Source organism: Sinohyriopsis cumingii, chromosome 2, assembly GCF_028554795.1.
Source record: "Sinohyriopsis cumingii isolate HCF-2022 chromosome 2, ASM2855479v2, whole genome shotgun sequence".
Classification (NCBI taxonomy): Eukaryota; Metazoa; Mollusca; class Bivalvia; order Unionida; family Unionidae; genus Sinohyriopsis; species Sinohyriopsis cumingii.
This window is the reverse complement of record NC_142962.1, coordinates 48178427-48203485: the sequence shown is the minus strand read 5'-3', so window position 1 is coordinate 48203485 and position 25059 is coordinate 48178427. Positions and strand designations below refer to the sequence as shown.

The 25059-nt window shown below is 35.0% G+C and overlaps 1 protein-coding gene across 2 annotated transcripts; it reads right to left on the bottom strand.

The window, feature by feature from the left end:
* Positions 1-845: 845 nt before the first annotated feature.
* On the bottom strand, positions 846-23995 carry LOC149804788 (ribonuclease H2 subunit C-like). 2 transcript variants are annotated; one of them, XM_089944596.1, is made up of 4 exons: positions 23825-23995; positions 14703-14771; positions 11302-11465; positions 846-2114 (listed from the first exon to the last, which is right to left on the bottom strand). In XM_089944596.1, the coding sequence occupies exons 1-4, from the start codon at positions 23982-23984 to the stop codon at positions 2061-2063; spliced, it is 447 nt and encodes a 148-aa protein (XP_089800722.1). In that variant the 5' UTR covers positions 23985-23995; the 3' UTR covers positions 846-2060. The 2 variants fall into 2 exon arrangements, with proteins under 2 accessions (XP_089800722.1, XP_089800730.1); XM_089944604.1 differs by lacking the exon at positions 14703-14771.
* Positions 23996-25059: the final 1064 nt, after the last annotated feature.

Here is a 25059-nt window from a genome sequence, read left to right as displayed (position 1 = left end):
CCTTTAGTGAAAACCACTTTGTTATCCAGAGGGAGTAGCAATAACAAGATTTTCAAGATGAACAATGTGATGGCCATACTGGATGTCCAAGCAATACCATTTTTTCCTTATGACCAACCAGACATCCAACCTCAGTAGGAGAGGTGTAGTGATGACACAATTTTCAAGATGGCTGCCAAGATAACAATATCAAATCAGCACCATTTTCATTTAGGTCCAAACTTACAATCTTTGGTGAAAACCATATCATGCATACCAACCCTGACTGAGAGGTATAAGCATAATTACTGCTAATATAAGTGGCAAAAATACGTTATCAGAGCATAAAAGTGTAATGCATATGTTACATGTCATAATAACAGGACCCTGTATGAAAAATGGCTATATACAACACTCACCTTAAGAAGTCAATGTGTCAAATTTATGATCAGTGCTGAATTGCACCACTTTCATAATCTTTTCTAATTTGTAAAGTGCTATTGATTGGTCTATTTTCAGATCTTAACATGTTTTGAAGTTTAACATTTTTCAGTCATATAACATCTTAGAGTCACATTAATAAAGCCTGTTTCATTTAACATCTTGTGCCCTTTTCATTAAAGTACAGGCTGGTCTGCAACTTAAATGTATTATTAATATAATGAATCTCTAAGGCAAATTTTCAAATTGAAACCATTGTTTTCTTCAAAATATATCATACACAGAAAATAAGGAAAGCACACGTAGGTCTAATGCGGGCAAATGAACATTCTTATGCAGCAGTCTTATTTTTCAGAATATTCTCAAATTTATATTAGCAGCATGCAAGAGATGATAATAACAATAAAAAAAAACATAACTCTGTATTGCTTTCATTTAATGTTTTTAATGTACCAAATAAAAGTGTAAAACATATACATGTGAGATGCAAGTAGATGAAAAAAAAGCATAATGATTATGCCAAAAGCATAATGGTTTGCATGTATGTCACATGTTGATAAAACTACCCAATCACCAGTAGCCACAATAAAATTTTCAAGATGGTTGCTAAAGTGGCCACATCGGATAGCCAAGGTTGCTGAAGTGGCCACATTGGATATCCAAGTGACACCATTTTCATTTAGGACCAACACAGTATGTGTGTGTAAAGTTTCATGTCAATCCTCCAAGTAGTTTAGGAGTCGCTGCAATAACAAACTTGTACTAGCGGACATACAACAAACAACAGGCATTCCAATAAACTCTTCTGGTACAGCTAAAAGCTTACAAACTTGACAGTCCTTATTAAACTCTCATCTGTCAATTATCCCATCCAGAATTTTCCAACAGACAATAACCAAAATTTTGTATAGCCTGGTGAACATACTCTGTGAAAATCTAAAATGTGAGCAAATTTTAAAATACTTGGCCATACAAAAAGAAATGAAAATGGCCATGCATCTTGCACATGCAGGCATGGAGATAATGTTGCAACCAAGTCCCATTTCCTGTTTGTGTGGATTTACAATATTAAATATCTGTCCAGCTTCTACTAGTCTAGCAGTATTAAAAATTAATGCTATATGTCTGGATTTAAACTCTTGTTTAGTCATTACAGACTTAAAAACTGATCAGTTCTAAATATCTTGCACTAAATGTTTTTTTTTGTGTGCTCCAAACAAGATAATGTCAAAAGTATCATGCTAACAATATCACTTTTGTAAGTACTGAATAAAAAATCAGGACATTGGATAAAAAAATTGGAAAATTGTGCCCTCCCCACCATTTTTCAACTAAAATTAGGGTAAGTGGCAGTTATGCCATATTTACTCACTAAAGCTGAGTCCAACTGCAAACTGCACAGAACCTGATCTGCCATTGCATGATGTTCTGGCATATCTGGGTCTATGTGGTTTCTTAGGCATAATCTGAAAAACAAACAAATACAGACCCTAATCTGCAGGTACATTATGCTACAGCAGATCAGGATCATTGTAGACTGTAAGCATGGTTTATTGATGCCTGAAACTGTACAATTCATTTAGCACTGTCCACTGCTTTGTCACCCAGTAAAAAGTCACAGGACTGTTGAATTAGCATGATCAATTTTCTACAACACTCTTCTGGCTGGAGTCATCCTCAACTGGTCTGTGAATCTGTTAATAAGAAAATAAACAAATCATTTACAAATTACACCTACAGTGCAAAACATAGGCTTGGCTTTGATATGTTAAATCCAAACAGGATCTATGTGGATACAATTTCAAGCTTAAGTTTTCTAAGCTTAAGTTTTCTAAATTCACAAAGAGCATTTGCTGATCTCCAGAACTATGCTTATGTTTTGAGAAACCACTCTCTCTTCTTAAAAACATTTGTGAAGAACCAAAGTTTGAAAAGCATTTCTGAGAATAGCAAGCCAATGTCTAAATATTTCTGAAAACACAATCATGTATGAAAACATTGAACAACATCTTATGGAGTACTCACTGTTCCCACAGTGACAAATCTCCATTACTCATTCCATGACACATTTAAGAAAAATATTATTGTATTCATGATAATTTTTAGGGCATTGTTGTTATCTTTTCAGAATCTTTATATCCTCGTGGGCAACATGCAGGCTTCGAGATCTGAGGAATACACATATTCTCAAAACAACAGATCACACTTCTGAACAGACCAAACAAGGCAAAAAGACTGTTTTTTTAATATACGTATTTCTGGGTCAGCCAACTGTCTGTTATTTGTTGCCGACCATAGCACACATGCACGGTTAAAAAGAAAATTGTTTTTAAAAAGAATTCCCAAAACTGATTTGTGTATCTAATTGAGCCGGTTTAGTCAGTACTTGAACTGCTTAGGACATTATAAATACTAACCATTATCATATATATATTGTTAAAAATAAAATACTCATCTACCCCTAGGCCAAAAATAATGTTTCTAGTCTGCTGACCATCCCTATTTCTTTTGTTGCTGATCCTAGCACCTTTTCCACCCGGGTAAAAAAACAAAACATCCAAAATAATTTTTACAAAAATTCCCAATTTGAGTTGTGCATCTAATTGAGCCAGTTTTGCACAGAACTTAAAGTGCCCTGTACATTGTACGTACTTGTCTTTATTAACATAGGTTTTTTAGAACAAATTGCCAAAAATTTATTTGTGCATCTGAGCCAGTTTAGCCCATTACTTCAAGTGCTTAGTATATTATATATACTAATCATAAAATCAATATTGATAATGTTTTAAAAAAAAGAACATACCTACCTACTGACTCTAATTTTAAAACCTGTGCAATAGGACACACTTATGGGGGGGGGGGTCAAATTGCTATTTATTCCAGTAAGGAAATGTTAACTTGTTATAGCTGTTTTCAAATTACTTTTAAACTTGTATTAAGTGCTTCAAATAGAAGTACAGTGATACAAATGGGCTGAATTGGATTTTTACAAAATCTTTTGACATATTGTTCTTTCCTATGTTCAGGTGAACATGTATTTGATTTAGCCTCAGAATGTCAAGTTACTCATCTAAATTTGTGGCAACTAACAGGGGTGGTTAGAAGGTGGTATACCTTACAAGGGTAAGCATCTTTGAAAAGTCATATGCTGCTGTTGTTTTCTTCATAATTTGAAAACATGATGTTCCCAATAATGATTTAAAGAATCATTAGAAACTAGAAATGTATATTATAATAATTATACCCCAACACCCACTTTATCTATTACCTGCAATCAAATGTGCATTAGAAATCTACAGAACTCCAAATCCAAAGTTACATCAAATTAATAAGAACAGTGCTCAAAGAAAAATATTTTTAGACACAGGCCAAGGGCTACTGACTAAGACAAACTTACAAGCCATGACTGAAATTCAACAACCCTGGACTCAAATTTCCACGTGCCCAAAATTTCCCCATTTTTAATATAGCGTCACAAGGTTGCAATAGCTAAAATTCAAATATAAATTCAATATGGCTCAAAGGGGATTGAAGGTAATCCAAGTGTCATTAGTGTTCATAAGTACTACGCTGGCATGCTTCATAAAGTAAAACTCCTTCACCCAAGAGTTCTGAAATTTACTTTGTTGAGCTTTGCTGATAGCTAACACTGAGCAGCTTAAAATAAATAAATTACATGTGTACACTGTTCCGACAACTGATATGATCATGCTTTGTATTCTATATATGCAGTGCAATCTGACTTCAAATAAATATTCCCAATGTTCAAAAATATAACACACACGGCTTAAACATCCTAATTCAGGGCAATAACATGTAATAACGTTTGTTCTTGTATATGCATCAAGCATACCTTTGGTTTACCTATATTGGGTTGTTCCACTTCTGATCCTACCATTGCAAACTATCACAATGGGTTCTCCCACTGCAGCCTTCAAACACATCTCACTAGCTATTGTCAGCCAATTAAGTAATATGTGAAATGGTGGTTTATTCCTGATCTCTTTGCCACTAATTAAACTACACAAGGGATAGTTGTACATCAGCTCCAATCATGACTGTTTACCATTTATACATACTACATGTAAGAGGCATATACCACTTCAACTGCTCCAGTGGCCTAGTGGGTAGAGAGTCCACCTCAGATGTGGGAGGATGAGATATTGAAACCACTTCCGAGTCATAGAAATGACTTATAAAAATTATACTAACTGGTGCCTCGCTAGGTGCTCAGCATTAAGAAGTTAGTATTAGGACTGGTCTGTCTGGTGTCAGAATAATGTGACTGGGTGGGACATCATGCTACACGTCTGCGGCATGATGCCCCGGTGCTAGACACCACTATGAACTGCAGACATTGTAGCAATACGACTGAAAATTTGTTAAAGCTATGTTAAAAATCCAATCACACACACACCTCTCAAGTGGTGTTTTTTATTTATTTTTATTAAGAATACCAAAAATTGCATTTGCTTGAAACATTACTGTGTCAGGAGGTTTGGGAGTAAAAATCCTAATTCTAGCATGCCATGCCATATTTCAATCTGATTCAAAATCAGATCTCAATTATCATATAGAACAGCAGCGATTTGATTTAGACTGTGCAGTGTTATGGCAGGTATGTCAATGTCTTAAAAATACAGCACAATCAAAGTTTCCTTGGGCAAATTGATTTTTTTGACAACCCTGATGGGCAAATTAATTTGAATACAGGACGGGCCCGGTCTAAAATTAGAGTGGATCCGGGCATTGGGCAATCAGATTTTTTTTAGCACTGAAAAAGATGATTTATCTACTAAAACATTGTGAGAATAACATTTGTCTTTAATTCATTGACAGATTTGTCAGGCAGAAAGCACAGCAACACAGTTTTTGTTGTATCATGTAACAACTACCATGCTCTCTATATGATGATTCTGGCTCTTTTCCAGGCTGCTAAAACAGAAGTGTGAGTGTGTGTGATCATGGAGTGTCATGGATATGGAGGTTGAACGATTTCAGTAGTCATTTGACTAGCATCGCAAATGGAAAGGATAGGTCAGATTGCATCAACACAGTAGTTTCATTTTGCCTGTGAATGATTTGAAGATTTAACAAATGCTATACTCTAATAAGAAAAATTATCTTCCTATCAATTTCATGCGAACAGAGTTAGATTTCAGGTCATTTAGGTTTGCTACATACAGTACCCTATGTCTACACCATATGGTTTTGACACATTCTAACATTTTAATAGCCAATAAGCTATGACCTCTTACCTGAATATAATGGTCAAAATATCTAAAATGAGGTGAGAAAGGTCATAGGAAACTCAGACTAATGGTCACTGACATCCAACTTTACCGTATAAACCTAACAAACCTGGTAAAGATTTATACAGCTCATTTTGAAATACCATTTGTTGAATCTATGTTAGTCCAATTCTTTAGGGAGCAAATGAATCATAGATATATATGTGACTAGCACTGAGAAAATTTGACATATTATCAATTTTCACAAATTATGTACGACTTTAAATAAACAATGGCTAGTGACAGCTGAAACTTTACTAACCTCAGGCATGCAGACTACAATATGTGAACATTATTTTCTACAACGTAAACAGCTATCTTTGTGTCAACTTTCATATATTAATGTGCCACCTATTTCAACTGACAGACAACCAGTAACCGACCAAGGCATTTACGTTTCATATGGTTAATTTCTTCTTTATTATTTAATCTTAAAATGCACGAATGGCAAGAATTTCCCTTCAAAATTTCAATGTAGAATGGAAGTGAAGTTTCGTTTTATACAGAATCAATTGTCTGATCAGTTTTTGTGCATTATTTGGGAGTTATTGTTGCTTAAATGTGGCTCATAGATTTTAGTATGGCTGCAATTTCTGTACTAAATATGGAGAATTTATCTGGCTCTATACGTTACAGACCTGCCAACCCCTTCTCAGTAAGGCAGTTAATATTTTTCCGTTAAGTTGGACCCGTTTTCAGAAAGGCCATGTACTGCTACTGTCAAGCTGAATAACATGCATTTAAAAGACCAGAAGTGTGATTCAAAACTGATGCAGCGAAAGTAAACATCATATTCAGTTCAAAAGTTTGTAAAGTTAATTTGAACCATAATGATCTCCAGTACCATCTCACAACTGCAATTCAAACCCTATGGAAATCAATGGCTTCTTATTATCTCTCAACTTAACATAATCCTTTAAAAAAATTCACATCAGCAGTGGTGATGGCAATCATCTATCCTGCCATGTGACATACTCAAATCAATGCATGATGTCGACTAAATGTAATTGTTGCCCTTTCTGCCTTTTCTCCCAAAAATCTCAATATTCCTTTTATTCTTCTGTTCCATTTAAACTTTTTTTTATGAGGTCTATTCTCACTTTTGTCCTGACATGTTGCTTGTTGGACACTATTTTAAGAAAAAAGCAACAATTTGATCATGCAGACGCTTCGCATCACCAAATACAAGCAGTTTAAAACATCTATGGTACACTGGTAAAGCTGGTCTCGTTCCCTGACCAATTCCACTGAATCTAATATGCAACTCAATTCTGAATCAAACATGGAAGAGCCAGGATTTTACCACAATCATATTTCCGTAATGTGTACTTTTATTTCACAAGTCCATATCTTAAGGGTCATTTCTGTAAGACTTGCAGCAAAATTGTAATTGTTGGCAGGTCTGATGTTGCCATGTGGTGATGCATTATGCATAAGCAGTCGTTATCTTTCCCTAAGTCAAACCAATTTTCTTTAAGGTGTAATACGTATCTCTAGTGCAAAGTTTTAAAAATGAATTTGTGACTGAGTGGTCTAAAGCCCTCACCTTTAAGGATTATTGTCATCTCACCTCTGCATGGGTTCAAGTCTCAGGTTCAGCCAATGTGGGTACGTGAGAAAGCTTGCCAGTAGCTTCTCATGGGTCAGTGGTTCTTTCCAGGGTTTTCCCAGGTTCTTCCTCCACCATTTATACTGGCAGCCATGTATAGCCTATCTTGTGCTGAAAAATGGTGTTGAACCCTACAACAAAATTAAAATTAATTTCAAAAGTTTAGAACTTTGCTCTGATGAAGGGATAACAACATTATGCTCCTGTACTGATTCATTGGACATCTAATTACGAGTACAATTTTCCACACGAGCTTCAAAGTATTTTCATTTCTTGGATAAAATTTCCAAATGATACCGTTAGGTAAAAGGAAAAAAAAAAAATCTGACCACATGGGCAAGAACAAACTTGGGTAAATTAAGCAAATGAGGTACCCAATGTAACGTTGGTCTGGTTCCCCAACTAACACCACCGACCAAAAGTCTAATATGAAAACCTAGATCCAGAAGAAAAAACCCAGGACAAGCCTACGTCTGGATTTGGCTGTGGTGATCACACTTTAATGCTACTGTTCTTTATGTTTGAAAGTTAAAGGTTGTTTCAGTAAGACTATTTGTAAACTTTTGTACGAGTTGGCAGGTCTGCACCAGCATCATCCACCTTTCTTACCGTTTGAAAAGAATTTATTTAGCAGAGAGCTGTCAAGTCATTAAATCTTGTTAATTTTGTGTCCAACAATGTTGTATCAATTCCTATGATCTTCATTTCCTTTTGGTGAAAGCTTCATTTGGAAATATTTGGAAAGAAAATGCCACAGAATACCTCTACTCCCCTATTTCCACTCCAAACAATGGATAATTTAACAAAGCATATATTTATATGACATCAATTCTTTACATGATACAAAAGCAAACAAAGTTTCATGAAAATAACTTAAGAAGTTATGAATTTATGAAGTGTAAATACAATTTTCAAAACATGGGGAGACAACTGCATAAGTAGTACGCTGATAAAATTAACGTTGATATAGGATATAAACTCTTGTCAAGAAATAAATGCGTTCCAAGTTTAAGATATTGCAATGGTTCAAAAGTCATTAATATTCTGAGTCTAGATGACATGGACAGAACTTTTTTTAAAATGGGGATAACTCTACAAAAGCATAACAAGTTTCATGAAGATACCTCCAATGGTTAAGGTGATAGGAGGTGCAGATAAGTTTCCAATGTGGAAAGATAACTCTAAATGTACTATTCTGACAAATCTTACATATAAAGTTTCATAAAGACATCTTAAACAGATTAGAAGATAATAAATATCCAGAGAAGAGTGCAGAGAAAGGATAGATATGAAAGTACTGATCTGACAAAGCCGAACTGGACACATGATTGTCATGACACAAACTGATATGAAGTTTCATCAAGATATCTCAAACAGTTCAATAGACATTAACTAGTGTCATAAATGGATTGACAATTTTTTTTAACATTAATGGGGATAACGCATACAATACTAATCACAGCCTCCATTTTTCACAGGCGTCAAGGTATAGTCATGATTATCAAGTTTCCTGAAGATATCTCAGTGGATTCAGATATAATAAATAAATAAAAATGTGATGGACAGACAGAAAAACTGACTGCAGTACACTCACACTCCATATTGTTTGCATGAGATATAAACATGAGACACTTGCCACTTGGGATATCAAAGTTGAGAATGGATGACAGCAAAAGTTGATCTAAGTTTTCAGATTGAGGCAACATTTTATTACAAATTGCAGATCAAAGCACGAGTCTGAGAACATTTTATGAAGGAAGGTCCAGCGGTTGAAAGCTGTGCTTACAGCAGGGAAAAACACCTTGACCTTTAGAAGACAAATTAAATGTATGTAGTACATTATGTAATGTATTCTGGAGTTCTGATTAGCTAGCTACAGGTATTTATTTTCCCACAGTATGCATTTCTAGCAGACTATAAGATTCTATACCAGGCGTAGTTAAAACCAGAGTTTCTGGGAAATACCAACACACACCAACTTCCAATGATATCACACAAAACTAATTAATCTATTATCAATTCTCCCTTTGTAACTATTCTCCTAATTATCATATTTAAGGGCATATTGTTCTTGCCTTCACCTCAGGCACTACCCACCACACAATGTATGGAAGAATTCCTTTGGGAGATGGCAACAACTGAATAATTAGTACATCTACATTTAAAAGTCACATGAATTACCGAAAGGTTCTCGTTGTCTTAAGAACCGATTTATTTCAAGTGAGTATCATTAATAGTTCTTGATTCTTAATTGGTATGTTCTAGCCATGCAGGGCAAAACCATTCAAAAACCTTGTCAATAATATAATGGGACAAAAATTTAGCATTCAGAATCATTCTCTTTCCGTTTACTCTATTTGTCCACTGCTGTAGAATATTTTCCTTATCTGTTATGATGACTTTTATTTGAGTCTTTCAAAACAGCAAATATTTTTGTCAAGAACGCTACTCTCCATTGTCCTCGAGCTTTACTTCCTTCCAACCGAATTTCCCATGTGATATCAAGTTAAATTTTCGACTTATTCCTTTGGTGCCAATTGCACTGAAATTTAATCATGCAGATGAATCCTTCATCGAGTAGACAAAATGCCTTGTTTATAGAGTGATGCACGTACTGTCACATGGCTTTCAGTCTTCGCCTAGTACCCTGTTTTGTTCCAAGTTCATTTCACTTTCTATCTGAATCTCAAAAGTTATATTTAGCTCGGTCATAATCATCAAAGAGAAGAACTTGACAGGTGTTTGAAGCCCAATACCCTACCACAACAATGTCGAGTCCATTTTATGTGAACATTGGCATTTGTAGATCAAGGGGTACTTTTCAACACAAATTCTTCGATTCCAAGAAAATTGATCTATAGTGGAGTGCAGCATAAAAGGGACCACTAAGTATTATTTCCCTTTAAGGGATGCTATACTCGACTATCGTCATTACAACTGTTCCAGAGGCACTATTGCCAGACATCTCCATGGCAACATGTCCACCTCCAGTGTTGCCTGGCAGAGTTCAGCTTCAGTTTTTTTTTTACTTTACCTCACCAAAGAACACAACAGAAGAGCAATTCCCAATCTGGGATGCGAAACTTGACTATGGTAATTACATCTGTTCTAGAGGTATTATTGCCCAGCACTGACATGATATGTGATGTACTAAATCTATTATTGCAATCTCCATTGCAATCTATCCACCTCCAGTATTGCCTGGCGGAGTTTGTCTTCAGTTTTTGTACCATACCTCACCAAAGAACACAATAGAAGAGCAATACCCGTCTGAAGCACAACAGAGTAAAGATTCTCAAAATGAAGCAAAGAATAGTATAAAATTACAAAAGCCACAAAATAGGGAAGTCTTTAACTAAAAATTTTCAGCCTGTTTGCCGTAGGAGAATTTAAGATGAACACCAGGTTCCGTTTGGAATGAAAATAACTCGACTATAGTGGATGGCATCCAAAGTGTTACAATTATTTATCTTTATCTGGTTTTCTCTGGCATTTACAACATTTTCCAAGGCTTAAATTTAACGTTTTCCACAATTTTCTTTCCTGTGATGAGCAAAACCTGATAACTGTTTTTAAAAAAATATTTATTGGTTATGGTGGACATTATGTTGTTGTTGTTTTTAGGGTTTAACACCATTTTTCAGCACACGACAGGCTATACATGGTGGCCAGTATTAATGGTGGAGGAAGAACACAGGAAAACCCCGGAAAGAACCACCGACCCACGAGAAGCTCCTGGCAAGCTTTCTCACATACCCACATTTGCCGAATCTGAGACTCGAACCTACGCAGACAGAGGTGGTGGACATTATGTAATGTTTTACACATGAAAATATTTTTAATATGGAGACATGTTGAATTACTTCAGACTTTTCTTTAATTAGAAATCAGTTAAAGATCCTGGCACCTTCAAGGAACCTGAAGATTTAAAGGCTAAATGAAAAAAATCCAAGCAAGTCTCATTTTAATGACAGCTCTTACCACTTTTGCTATGTCTATCCAATCCAGAGTTTGTTTGATTTTATCATCTGCTGTGGCCTCTCGATCAAGGTTCCAATAAGTGAACTGGTTAAATGTCTGGATCCCTGTTATGTGCCTGTCTTCCTCTTCTGTGAATGGTTTCCTTGTCTCCTTTATGACCACACCTGTAAGATAGCAAAAAAGAAAGAGGAATTCTGTTTAAATGCAGTTTAGAGTTTTGTCTGCATGTCTTACAAGCTATCATACATGAATCAAGATTTTAAAGACTTGAACCAAGTGTTTCCACAAACCTGCTGTTTCATTAATGTCCACATCCCCCCCCCCCATATCTGGCATATTCATAAGAACTTTAACAGAACTTAGAATCATTGTTGGTGCCACTGCCATAAAAAAACCAATGTATTTGTCTCACCATGCTCACACAATCAAGATCCGCCGAGTGTTCTAAAGTGCTCTCCACTACGGATTACTGCCATCTCACCTCTGCCTGCGTGGGTTCGAGTCTCGGATACAGCCAATGTGGGTACGTGAGAAAGCTTGCCAGTAGCTTCTCGTGGGTCGGTGGTTCTTTCTGGGGTTTTCCCAGGTTCTTCCTCCACCATTAATACTGGCCGCCATGTATAGCCTATCGTGTGCTGAAAAATGGCGTTAAACCAGACACCAACAATTAAGATCCTTTCTATATGCAGAGTATGAAAACTAACCAGTTGGGCTTGCTCTAATGGTTGATAGGCCAGCACGTGTTACGCACAAGTTCAAGTATGTGGAGTTCAAATTACCTAACCTGATCAAACAATCCATCAAAAACTGGGGGAATAGCTGTGCTATAGGACTGTGTCATACACTGCATTAAGCTGCAAGACACAAAGGGCAATAACTTTTACGTAAATTAAAGCGGAAAGCTTCAAATCCGACTCATTATTCCCTGAACTAAATTAGCTGCTCCATTTCCTAAATATTCAGGTAGAGGGTTAATATAGGGAAGTGAAAGCCTGATCAGTGACCAGAGATTTAATAAGACGGTGCAACCCCGGCATAACGCGAATTCGGATATAATGTGGTTGTGGCATATATTCATCTGCACATGGATTTGTTAAATAAAATATACATGAAATAGTGTATAAAAAATTTGTTATCATTTTGTACTCAGAAAAATATTTCTTTTTTAAAGTATGTAAAATAGTGTATAAAAAATTTGACTATCATTTTGGGGAAGAGATCAAGTATGAATTTGAATATAATACAATTGTGGCATGGTTCCTGAAATTTTAAATACATGTACATGTATTTTTCTCGCACCCGGATTTTTTTTTAAAGTACGAGAAATAGTGTTTAAAATGTTTATTATCATTTGGGAGAAGAGTTCACATATGAATTCGAATATAATATGATCATGGCGTGCCTTCTGAAATTTAACAATTTTACCAGGTTCTTGAAGTGTGATGCCAAAATAAACATTATCGGAAATGTTACTTATTACTGATCCATGAGTAAAGCCAGTGAGTCATCTTTGTGATTGTCTTCAATTTATTCTGTATACAATCACTGCTCAAACAACAGCCAACATGTTTCTTCTTTAACTGCATACACAACCAAGCAGCAGACAATGCGGTGATTGATAAAAGATTCTCACAATTTAATAAACATAAAAAATGTAAGGTGCCAACATGTTTGCTGGGCTTGGCGGTATTATTAGATGCAATCAGTTGACCAGTAAAAAAACGACCACTTTATTAGCTGGAAATTGAAAGGGTATGATATTATACATGCATTCAGCTTAAAAATCTTTTTAAAAGTATTTTTCACGTGTTTCTTTTGAAATTCACAAAATATGAAGTAAAAGTTATATGCACGCTGAAAGCATGTGTTGTTAATTATTCTTGCTGTAGTTGTTCAAATGAATAGGCATACAAGAGTTAATTATTGGGAATTTACAAAGGTACACGGAAACGCATATGAGAAAATTTTAGCAGAATGAAATTTGTACAGACACCGTTCATAGACCCTGGAACGTACTGAACCATACATGTGCTTCATCTTTCTTAGCCTAATTTTGCTGTAAATTTTTCCCATTGAATCTGGACACATAATGACAAAATTACGGAATAGTTTAACTATGTATGCAATTTGTGCAATGGAATTACATGTATTATGGATTAACTGCATGCCATGATGGTACGATATCAGACGGTAAGTAAACTGTGTTAATACTCTGTTCATGCTATATATTAGGCATTGAATTCAGACACAATGATCTGTGACAAAATTATTGAATACTTTAAATTGGTGTGCAATTTTTCAATGGAATTACATGCATTATGGATGAATTGCATGCTGCGACTCAGTAGTAAATGGTTTTGATACCCTATTAATGATATACATTAGACATGAATAAACACATACGTGCCAATACGTTGTTCTTTGAAAAAAGTAAAATACTGTAAAACCCCGCATTTACGCAACCCTGCTATTAACACGATCCATTTTAAAAAACCTCATTATCGTGTTATAGCGGGGTTCCACTGTAATATGTAACTGTCATTTTTACAAGGAGTTATTTGAATTGGATAATTTTCTGCATGTGTTCCTTAAAATCATGCTGACATTTTGCAAACTTGTTCATAATAAAATTATCAACATAACGGCATAAATTTCAACATGCTGATATTAGAAGATCATGCAGAGTAGTAAAAATGTAATTTACTTTCCAGTTTTGGTTTTCTTATTATAAATAATCCATTAATCCAAATATAAATCTTTAACATCAATTGTGAAAATTCCATGGAAAAAATCCACAACCTTCAACACAATCAAAACTGATGGAAAAAAATGAATTAATTGGCAGTCTAAATTCGCTGATGGTCATGGTGCTGGTTCTTTAATAAACCTCTAGATGATGTGGGTTCCTCTGATTATCTTCTCCTGTTACAACTCTATGGTAACAGAAAGAAGCAGAACCAATCAAAACCAACAACTTTGGTAAAACTTAAAAAAGAATTATATTTTCAAAGTAGCAAATGAAAATGTGAGAGGAATTACTGAACAATCGTAATCAATTTCTAGTAACGCCCTAAATGAATTAAAAGGCCTTTATTAATTTCAAAACCGGAAATCAAGTATCAATGTCTTGATGAAAATAGTCAGCCTTCTCTATATCAACCAGCTGCCAGCTAAACTACAGCCTATTCTTTCTGCTCTGCTGAGAAATTTGCAACACTAACTTCTGTCATACTGTTGCATAGACTTTGCCTTGCACTTTAAATTTTGAGCCAGCTAATTCAAACAATAATGACAAGGAGGTATGACTCATAATTAAGAACAGACGATGAAAATTATGGCATTGAATTAAACTTATTAGATCAGTACTGTCACTATCAACTTTATGAAACTTAGACTTCAACCTGTGTAGCCACTTGGAACAGGAAAATTTTCACCACAAAGTGGCCGTCCTCTAAAAGATGTGGTCAGGTCTGGAAATGGAAGAAAAATAATCTTTTATGAAATACATTCTACACCTTACTAAAAAGATACAAAATAACTGAACAATACATTATAAGCCTGTGCAGTGCTTCATGTTGTGCATCTAGGAGGAGTTCCCATTTGAGTATTTCAGAAGTTATTGCCCTTTCTGACAAGGAAATACACCTCCACCCACAAGATATCTTACCACATCCTTTGCTGAAATAACATTTCTTCCAAGTTTAAAATGATTTTTAAACAGCCATCAATCAGTGGCTGTAAAACTATGTGTATAAATACACACATCTTTTATGTTTTTACATACTATCCACAATATATACTAAGACACTTTCTGCAGTTATTCAGGGTAAATTCTAGGACATCTTCTAGCAGATATTAAGGAATACTTTCACGCCAAGTTATCCAGGGTATATTCTATGATATATTCTTGCAGTTATCCAGGGCATATATACCCACACTGGCCAAGCCTGAGACTTGAACCCACACTGACAGGTGAGATGGCAGTGATATGTAATGTAGAGTGCTTTAGACCACTCAGCCACTTGGATTATTACTTTACAGTATTTGAAAAACTATGCAACATCTCCACTGGACAGGATTCATAGACTTCAGAATTTGATAGCAGCTGCCATTTTACATGAATACCCTGTTACTTCATCTGATAGTCAATTTGCAAACCCTAAATGCAAGCAAGCAAACCTTGAAGGAACTGACACTCTACTGCTGAAAAGAATTTCCAGCAATCCATAATGAGATTGTTTCTTCCTTTTAATGCCAAGTGTTGAAACCATCTCCATTAATCCTCAGTATTAAGATTTTCAAACTGGCTAATGGAGTGAAGGACACAATGCATAAAAATCTCCAGATGTCAGAGTAAGATTTGACCTGATTGGATATTTTGTCCAGCTGAATTTGTGGCAAATAAGCTTAAAAAGATCATTATGTTAGTGAATTAATTCCAAAATACTGTCTTGTATTTTTTTTTTTAGGAATGCCAGGTTCATAATGTGATTGGCAAAGATCGATTCAGCAATGCGACTCATGTTAAGCACCCAAGTATTGGATGTCATAATTCAGATGACAACAATGTCCCAAAGAAAAGTACTGAACTTCTTCCTATGCCTTCCGACATTCTTGATATACAAAATTCTGAATGTGGTGAAGAATATAGCTGGTGAGGGTAGAGGGTAAAACTAAATTTAATTATGTAATACTTACCTGCTACTATTGCTGTTTTCCTTTTTTAGGTCTCTCAGTCCCCTGTCCAACCTAATTATTCCCTCTTCCAAAATGTATTGGAGGGTCATAATTAGAAAGAACATGATCTGTCTGACTCCTTGGTGACAACCAACAGTACAAAATATCATCTTCTTTTGACTTAGACCGAGACAACAAGTCAGCACAGCTGGGTGGAATGAGAGACTATTTGCAATAGAAGCAGGCAAGTATTACATAATTAAAATCAGTCATAAACCCTTAAAATCCACATTGTAACAGCATCAACCTGTTACTGTTGCTTTGCTGAATTTACCAGTTAGGGTGAAGGCTGGTGGTATCTGCAAATATGATATAGAACAATTATTGTATTTATTCTTATGATACGAGTGTTCACCACAGTAAGCTTTGAAAAAAAAATGGCTTTGTTTGGATGCACCATCTGAGGTTGAAGAAGGTAGCATGAGACCGCCTGAAGATGGCTTTCATAGCATCATCTAAAGAGGAGCTATCACAAGATATGCCAAGATGTAACAATAGCCCTAACTTCATGCTCTATGATTCTCAAGGAAAAAGGTCCCCATCAGTGCAGGAATGATAAACTCATCAAACTGGAAGTTGGCTCCCAAAATATCAGAGGAACCTTAACAGATAGGGAGGAGATAATTCTTCTTTTAGAAAAGACCAAATAAAACCATAAAGTCCCAACTGAGCAAAAAAGCCCATCTTCATCATCTCCAGCACATATATGACTGAGTGTCACAAATTCCCCTACACTTATTCATATACTTAAGATATGTGAGGGTGAATGTTTGGGACAGGCAATAGTCACTCAATAGATGAAAACAAACAACAAAAAATACCTGAGTAATATTACATTTATTGACATACAACACTAATAATGCACACACTCACACATCCCCACTAACACAACCTCTTGTGATAATAAATAAAATAAAATGAACATAAATAATAATTACACAATTTTCTGTCCATAAGTCACTAATACATATAACAACTAAATGTGGCCTATTCTATATTCAAATTCTTCAATTCCCTGCTTATATTTCCAATCTTTTCCTCCACAGGCCAAAATGAGATGTGTGCTCATACACTCTATCTGTCTTGATTGTTTTATATTCTCACAACATCTTAATGTATGTATGACAGCTTGCTTTCCATGCAGCATGACTATCTTGCAGGAACACGTCTTCTCCTTAAAATCGCAATGACAGTACAGCTCAGCGAGTTTAATCCATGTTCACTCTTGGCAACATATTTTGCCCAACTGTCAATTTGACAGGTTTGTGTGACAACGAGATTAGGGATATGCATTTGAATGAGATGACAATACAGAAACTGGTATTAATGAAGGAAGCCCATTCTTAGCCAGACACCCAGGATGGCAAAGAGAAATTGAATCACAGTTGAAACATAAACAACCCCTTTCCACTGACAAAGCATGCGGCTCATTCCTCTTTGCAGATGCTAAGGAGAACAGGAAAACAGTCTTAAGGGTAAGGTTTTTGAAGTAAGCTTCACTTTGTGGTTCATAAGGGTTTTTTGCTATTGCTTAAAGAACACATTAAAGATTCCATCCAAGCATATGTAAGCAAGTTACCAGTCTCTAAATCTCAAAATTATTGATGAGATAAGAAAGAAGAGGGTTCAACCCAATGGCAGAAACCCTGGAGAGCTTGTGAGCGTTAGAAAGATGTCTCCAAAAGCACTTAATAGTAGAGAAGAATCATTCCCTTTCCTCAAAAGGAAAGAGTTACTGTGCCCAAATGGGGCAGCCACAATCAATACTGCCAAGTTTCCAACTGCATAAAGCATAGAAGATTCTCCACATCAAAAACCTCCCAAGCCAATTGCCTCCTAACCTGGGCGATTTAGTAGGCAACCTTGCTCGAAAGTTAGTCTTGGTGAATTTATTACTTGAGATAAGCCAATCATGAAGGTGGAGAACCTGTTTACTGTTGTGGAGACCCTCTGTGCTGTGATAGCAGGTCCATCCTTTGTGGTAATCTCATGAGCTCATCTCCCAATATGTCAAATAGGTAGCTCAATGACTAATGGGGCCAACAGGAGGCTACCAAACCAAGTAATGAAGATCCTGGCCAGGTGGATGCTGCCTTTTGAAAAGAGTGCTGTCAACATGGACTTCATGATGCCCTAACATCATCAACACAGCCTCCAGCAAATGTTCAAATGCACCACAAAAAGCACGATAGTGACTGCCAAAATGAACTTAGCATTATGATTGAAATCTGACCAAAGTGCACTAAGTCCATTTCAACCAAACTACAATTCCAGCCATACATGACCTTTTCATACCGGATACGATTCTAGTTGTAAGATATTGATTTAAAATGGATTTTTAACATGTGGAGACCAAACTTGTATACAGTAATGAAGAGGCATGTGATGGGAGCGCTGTACATGCTGACTTAGTGGAGATCACTATCTTTATTTCCTCAAAATGAACAGAGTATAGTCAGATACGCCGTAAACTCAATTTATTGACCAAGGTCACAAAACATATAGATATACATAACATATAATCACGGACAAAAGCCAACACACACTGCAAATTAAACATACATATAACAATCAAAAACAAGATAATTACAACACAATAGCTCCTTACTATCTCAATGCTGTTATCTACTCAGCATAAAATAAAATATCACCTTGCCTATTTTAGCTCAAAATAAATATATCTTCCACAAAACATTGTCCCTGGATACTTAAATGATGGTTTTATAAAGTTAACAATATACACTTTTAGACTCATATACTATATGTGATATCTGACTATACCACACCCAATCACCTGTTAAGCCAATTTGTATTCAACAGCCATTACGACTAGTTCTACAATGTAGGACTTACATCGTGACATCTATGTTAACCCAAACAACATAAATATCCAGGTACATGTCTTACATTGTATGACTACCCTTAAAACTTACCAAGGACTGACTGCACTAAAGTGTATGTAGATGTGGTCATGTAAGAGCATTTATTTGTCTTAAAATTAATTGTTATTCTAAACTTCAAAGCTAATAGTTTCATCAAAGTCAGAGGTCTAGCTAGGATTTTAAAACTAAGAGTCCATGATTCTGCTTTTGGACAGAACAGGGAAAAGTAAGAGCTCAGAAAGAGAACAGGACACGAAGCAAGAAGCACAATATATATATATATATATATATATATATATATATATGTCCTCTTCTTTGAATTAAGCCATTTCCCAGTATTCATGTTTGCATTTAACTTTTGATTTAAGCAATACTTTGTTTTCAAGTAGACAATTTTCTCTGTTTTTTGGCCATATGACTTGAAAGAAAATAACAGAAACTACATTGTAAATTTTTTAAACTGAGTAACCAGATTATATTACTGTAATTTCAAGTTAGTAAAAATGCTTAATCAAATTTTTTAATTCTTTTATTTATTTATACTTTCTCAAGGATCACAATAATGGCACTTTCAAAGATTTCTAAACGTGTTTGAAACAACCACTGTACCATGTACGAGGGCAAATGCATACGCGTCTTCAGTTCATACTGTTTGTCCTCATTCAGATAAAACATTACCATAACTATTCATACATAACATACTAAAATGCATAAAGTTATAGACATGGATCCTTTATAGTTGGCATATGAACTAAACCCTTCTTTTCTACAGAATCAACAGACATGAGTGCATTTATTTTTGAAAGGTCATTGTTTTTAATGCCATTTTTCAGCACACGATAGACTATGTATGGCGGCCAGTATTATTGGTGGAGGAAAACCCCGGGAAGAACCACCGATTTTTAGAAGGAGAGGTTTTCGTAATGTAATCACTCTAATATAGCTTCATTACAACAGTGCATTGATAGGATTGCAAATTTATGGTTTATTTATTTGTCTACGTACTTGCAGTAATTTTAGGCAATGGTTAAATAGTATCTGCTTTGCTGGTTTTTTTCTACATTTTCACAAATACATGTCAAGTCAGAAAACTACTTTGACCCTATAAAGCATCTTCCGAATTCCACGACATGGCATTGTCCCATATGTTTCTGACCTACATAATTTGCATTTTAAAGTTAAATCTTTTAGTAAAATAATACACAGGATTTCCTTTCAATGTATTGCATGATTTTCTGAATATATCTGCCCAATCATTTACAAAAACAGACATCTAATAAACTGGTACATTCTAGTCCTACAATGTAAGACATAGCATATGTTGTTTTTGTTTTAGTGCTATCACCCCCAGAACAAAAATATCAGGTGATGTATCTTATGCTGTAGGACTAGATACATCCTAGACTTAGCGATGTCGGCCATTATTTCCTGTTAGGCTAATGGTTTACTTACAGTTTCAAACTAATTTTATGAGGAAATAGTGTACAAGAGGCAGTTAATATATATCCAGATCACCAATTCTGATCTTAAAACAAAAACTGCTATTTACACACTTTTGTTAAACTTTCTAAACATAAGTTTGTGTTTTTGTCATCAAAGGATAGCATGTGGAAATTGGGCAGTGATAGTTGCTACCTTACTTGGGAAAGGGTTAATGGTCAATCAGCTATCAAAACACATGCTAGTGAATGGGCAAGAGTTTGTCAGCATATTTGATATCAAAACTAGGCCTAGCCACTCACGTCTTGATGAATATATATCACTACAACACTAGAACTAACCAGGCTAAGGCAAAGGGGCATCTAAAAAAGTATGGTCAGTCAATGTACCTCTTAAAAAATCACAGTGCCAAGTTGTTTTCACTTTCATAACAAAAGAAGGCAATTTTTACATCTTTTAGGTGACTTAGTCGCCCACTTCACCTGGTAGCATGACCCCTGGGCCTCCCCAAAAACTATGAAGATTAGAACTATTAGTTGCCATTGAGTTCAATTTCTACATTCTTTGTAACACAGACATAGCTTTTGTTCGTCCATCAGAATGAGGCCAAATTTTGTCAATCCAAGTAAAGATTTATTCCAAACACTAAGCTAAGCATCACATACTTTCTTACACTTTGCTACTGTCCCATCCAAATTATCAATTCTAGCAGCTATAGCACTCTTCTGAATCTCGTTACAATCTTCGTAATTTTGCCATTTAACCCCAGAATTCTTATCCAAATTTGTGAATGGCATTTTGTCTAAGTTTCAACATGTCTTGATTCTGAGGTCATGTGCACTGCTTATTCCACAACATTCAAAAATGAACACAATAATGAAAGCTGAATTCGTTTGTTTCATGTACTCTTATAAATGACCATGTGTACATCTCGGTCTTTCTGCCTCTGAATTCAATCACTGTAAATATCAGTACATTTCCCCACCATGCCGCCAGTCAAAGCCTTTGAACTTGCCACCAAACTATTGCATCATGTAAGTTTGACGTACTCCTATAATGGCAACATGTACATCAAGGGGTCTTTCAGCCACTGAATTCTGTCATTGTAAATATCAGCACAGCTAACTGATCAACACATTTTCCCACAAAGCAGGTGGCTGAAGCAGGAGTGGCAAGTCTTCGAATTTTGCTGCACACCAATTATATGCGTATGCAGGACTCCCACCTCAGTGATTTTCTGCGTCCCAGATAAAAAATAGCATCCAAATATGCACGATTAAGCATTTCTGAGACCTCTGAAAATCTATTCAATTCTGATGAATGAATGCTTCGCACCTTAACTGCCTTCAAGAAAATTCAGATAAAAAGTTTTGATTACTATGAAGTTTTATAATGGTAGCCATCTGAAGGTATGTGCAATCAAACTCTAAAAAATGATATCAGTTACTGAAATAGTACTGAATGCATACATGACCTTTATGACTTTTACTATAGTTCGTTCCATATAGCATAGCAAATTTTCACTACTAGTAACTGTAAATTGTCAGCAGACCTGCCAACCCTGACGAGTTTGTCTCAGTAAGGCAGTTGAATTTTTTCCTGTAAGTTTGACCAGTTTTTTTTGTTTCCCTTTTTATTAGTGGGAAATCCAGGAAGGAATTTGGTACAAGAGCAAAGTCAATGCAAAAACTTGTTTACTATAACATCTACTGCTTATATCATGTTAGGAAAAATAAAGAGAATAAAAATTATAATTTTCATTTTAGTGAGGAGAAAAAAAATCTTTGTCATGAAATAGCATGGAAAAAATCTTTAAAAACTTCACCTTTCGAAATATGTGTAATTTATGACAACCTGGAAGGAAAAAACATTGGCCTTTACTCTTTCTTCCATATTTTTGTCATCACTATTTACAAGCGTTTTGTTGAAGTTAATATGCATTTGAATGAGATGAAAAATCTTACAGATGCATATATTATTACAGGGACATCATAAACAATTGATTTATATACATTTGGCTAACTGTCACATTCCAATTTTAAGTCAGGTGGCATTTATTCCAGGGCATGAACCACGGACGTACATCTGAAATAAATTTTGACACGCATGTATTAACAGTAGTCCTACAATGTAAAACAGCACGTTGTTTTTGTTTAGTTATACTATTAGAATATTGTGGTACTTATCTTCGTTTCGTGGGAATAGGGTTGTATTATAACATACCCTCCATCTCATCTTTAACCGGAAATGTGTCAGTTCTCTCCCTTGAGCACCTGGTGGAGGTATCATCCAGAGTCTGACGTTTTATCAATAAAGGACAACAAAATCTGTGACAACACGAAATCACCTTATCAGAATAATAAATATACATAGTAGATTCAGGTGATTTATTGTAAGGTACTTTACTGACAAAAAGTCTGACTCCTTCGGTAGCAACTATATACTCAGTGAATATAAATATCGTTGCTACCTCTTCCTGCAGCCAGCTGCTTGTTTTTATTATTACTGCTACAAAATAGTACAAAACCTGTTTGATACCTTTGGATGTAAAATTAATGTAGTAGTAAAAAAAGATTAACACAAATTTATACTTGTATCTTCACAGATGAGATGTGATTGTTTTCTGTCTGAAAAATAAGACTAACTCACCCCGTAATAATTTTTAAAAAACTTTTGAGAAGATTTTTTAGGTTACTCACAGTTCAGACTGTTGTAGCACCCATACCCCCTGCATAAACATCATTTATCTGTGATTTTATTTTAATTTTACACTTTAAAAATTATGTTAATATAATTATGACAAAAAATGCCAACACAATCCAACTATGCAATAAAGCAACTGCAAAATAAATAAATCAAAATATTTTATGTAAACTTTGTCATAAAAACAATATTTTTAGATGAATTAGTCTAAACAAATTCAAAGCCAGGTAGACATTTAAGTGGAATACATGGATTTTCTTGTCACATTGTCCTTATAGATTTCTTTTGAAAAGTAAGGAGGCAGATGTTACCAATCCCTTTTTCACTTTCACATGAATAAAAACAAGCCTTACACATTATAAGGCTTTTGGATTGGACATACCCGTAATTAAAAATTCTAATTAAAGCTTGAAATTCTGGATTGGCCGAGGCACATTTCCCTAAAAATTTCCTTTTATATACCACATACATATGTAAAGTATGCAGTCTCGTTATATTCTCTAGTGACTGCTTCATTAATTAACCCCGAAAATTCTTTCCGTTGCTGGATTTGTTTTCAATTTATACATTGTACAAAAAATGCTCACTTTTTGGAGAATTCTTTTTTTTTATGCGGGCAATAAAATAAGTTGTTTGCACTTGCAATGAGCAAAAACAAATGAAAAGGAGTTAACCTGAGATTAAATTTTAAATTTGGCCTGTTATCCTAAATCGTTCAAATGAAAAACAATGTTTGGGTTTCACAATGATGTCTTTTGTACTTTTATCTCCATCCTTTTTCACGTTTGCTTCAAAGAACTCTGCCACCTTGGCTGGACCATCATAGTGAATACTGCAAGGCACTAAGTGGATTTTGTTGTTAACGTCATATGCGCTGGCTGGAACTTGCAAGAACGTTGCCATATTTTGTAATCCCGCCATATGTCTCGTTGTGTCAATGAAAACCAGAATCTGATTAGTGTATTTTATTAAACCTAGATATTTTTAACCAATAGTATACTTTGTTTCAAGTTTAGCCATGTAGTACATATAAAGCAAAAATGGAAAAATAATACGGAACGAATGTTTAACTGAATTTGTGATCAATCGAAGCACTAACACCAATGAATTGGTTTGAGCACGCACATGTTGGATTTATTTGTTAAGAAGAAATCACTATTATTAGTAGTAGTATTAATATTATTAGTATTTGTTTTGCTAGTTACAGTTTTAAAGTATCTATCTTTTCCTTTGTCATCACCATATTATTAGTTTTAATGATTGCTTTTATTAATTTCATTTTTGTTATCATTGGTTTTGGTTGTGGTGGTCGTGGTGTTGGAAGTGGTATTGTTCTCTGTTGCGTTGACATTCTTCCGTTAAGAGAGGTCTGGGGTCTAAAGGCAATGCAATATAAGCTATTTACATGATCAACTTTGAATGACGCAATGTAAAATTATGATTATTAACAGTAATTTTGATGCACATGGCATTAATTTAAATATTTTGACCGCTATCGTGTGTTTATTGTTCATCATTGTTAGGTCAATTAAAAACTAATCAAAACTTCAGTTGGCTTCACATATGTATTTGTTTGCCTTTTTAAAAATGTTATTCTTTCAAAAAATCTGGAAACTTATGATTAAATAATTTAACAAAACAGAGTAATCTAAAAATTGTTATAAAAGTAAACACAATGGTGGATCAAAGGCAGTTACTTTCCCCTGAATCTGAAAGGCCAGTCCAAAAGATGTCATAAATATCTTGCATTTTAGTTCATTAGTACATCTCTATATATTCTTCACTTATGTTTTTCATTGCCAACATAATTCATTTACTACAATAACATTAAGGTACACAATAATTTTGCGTTAAAATGACAAATATATAGTTTTTAAATGTGAATAATTCAATTTCATCGTCATCATCATTATCGTCATCAATGTACAGTTTTCTGCCTTTGCTTGTGTTTTCGGTACACCTTCCTGATCTGTGAAGTATATTGTTTTCACCTGCC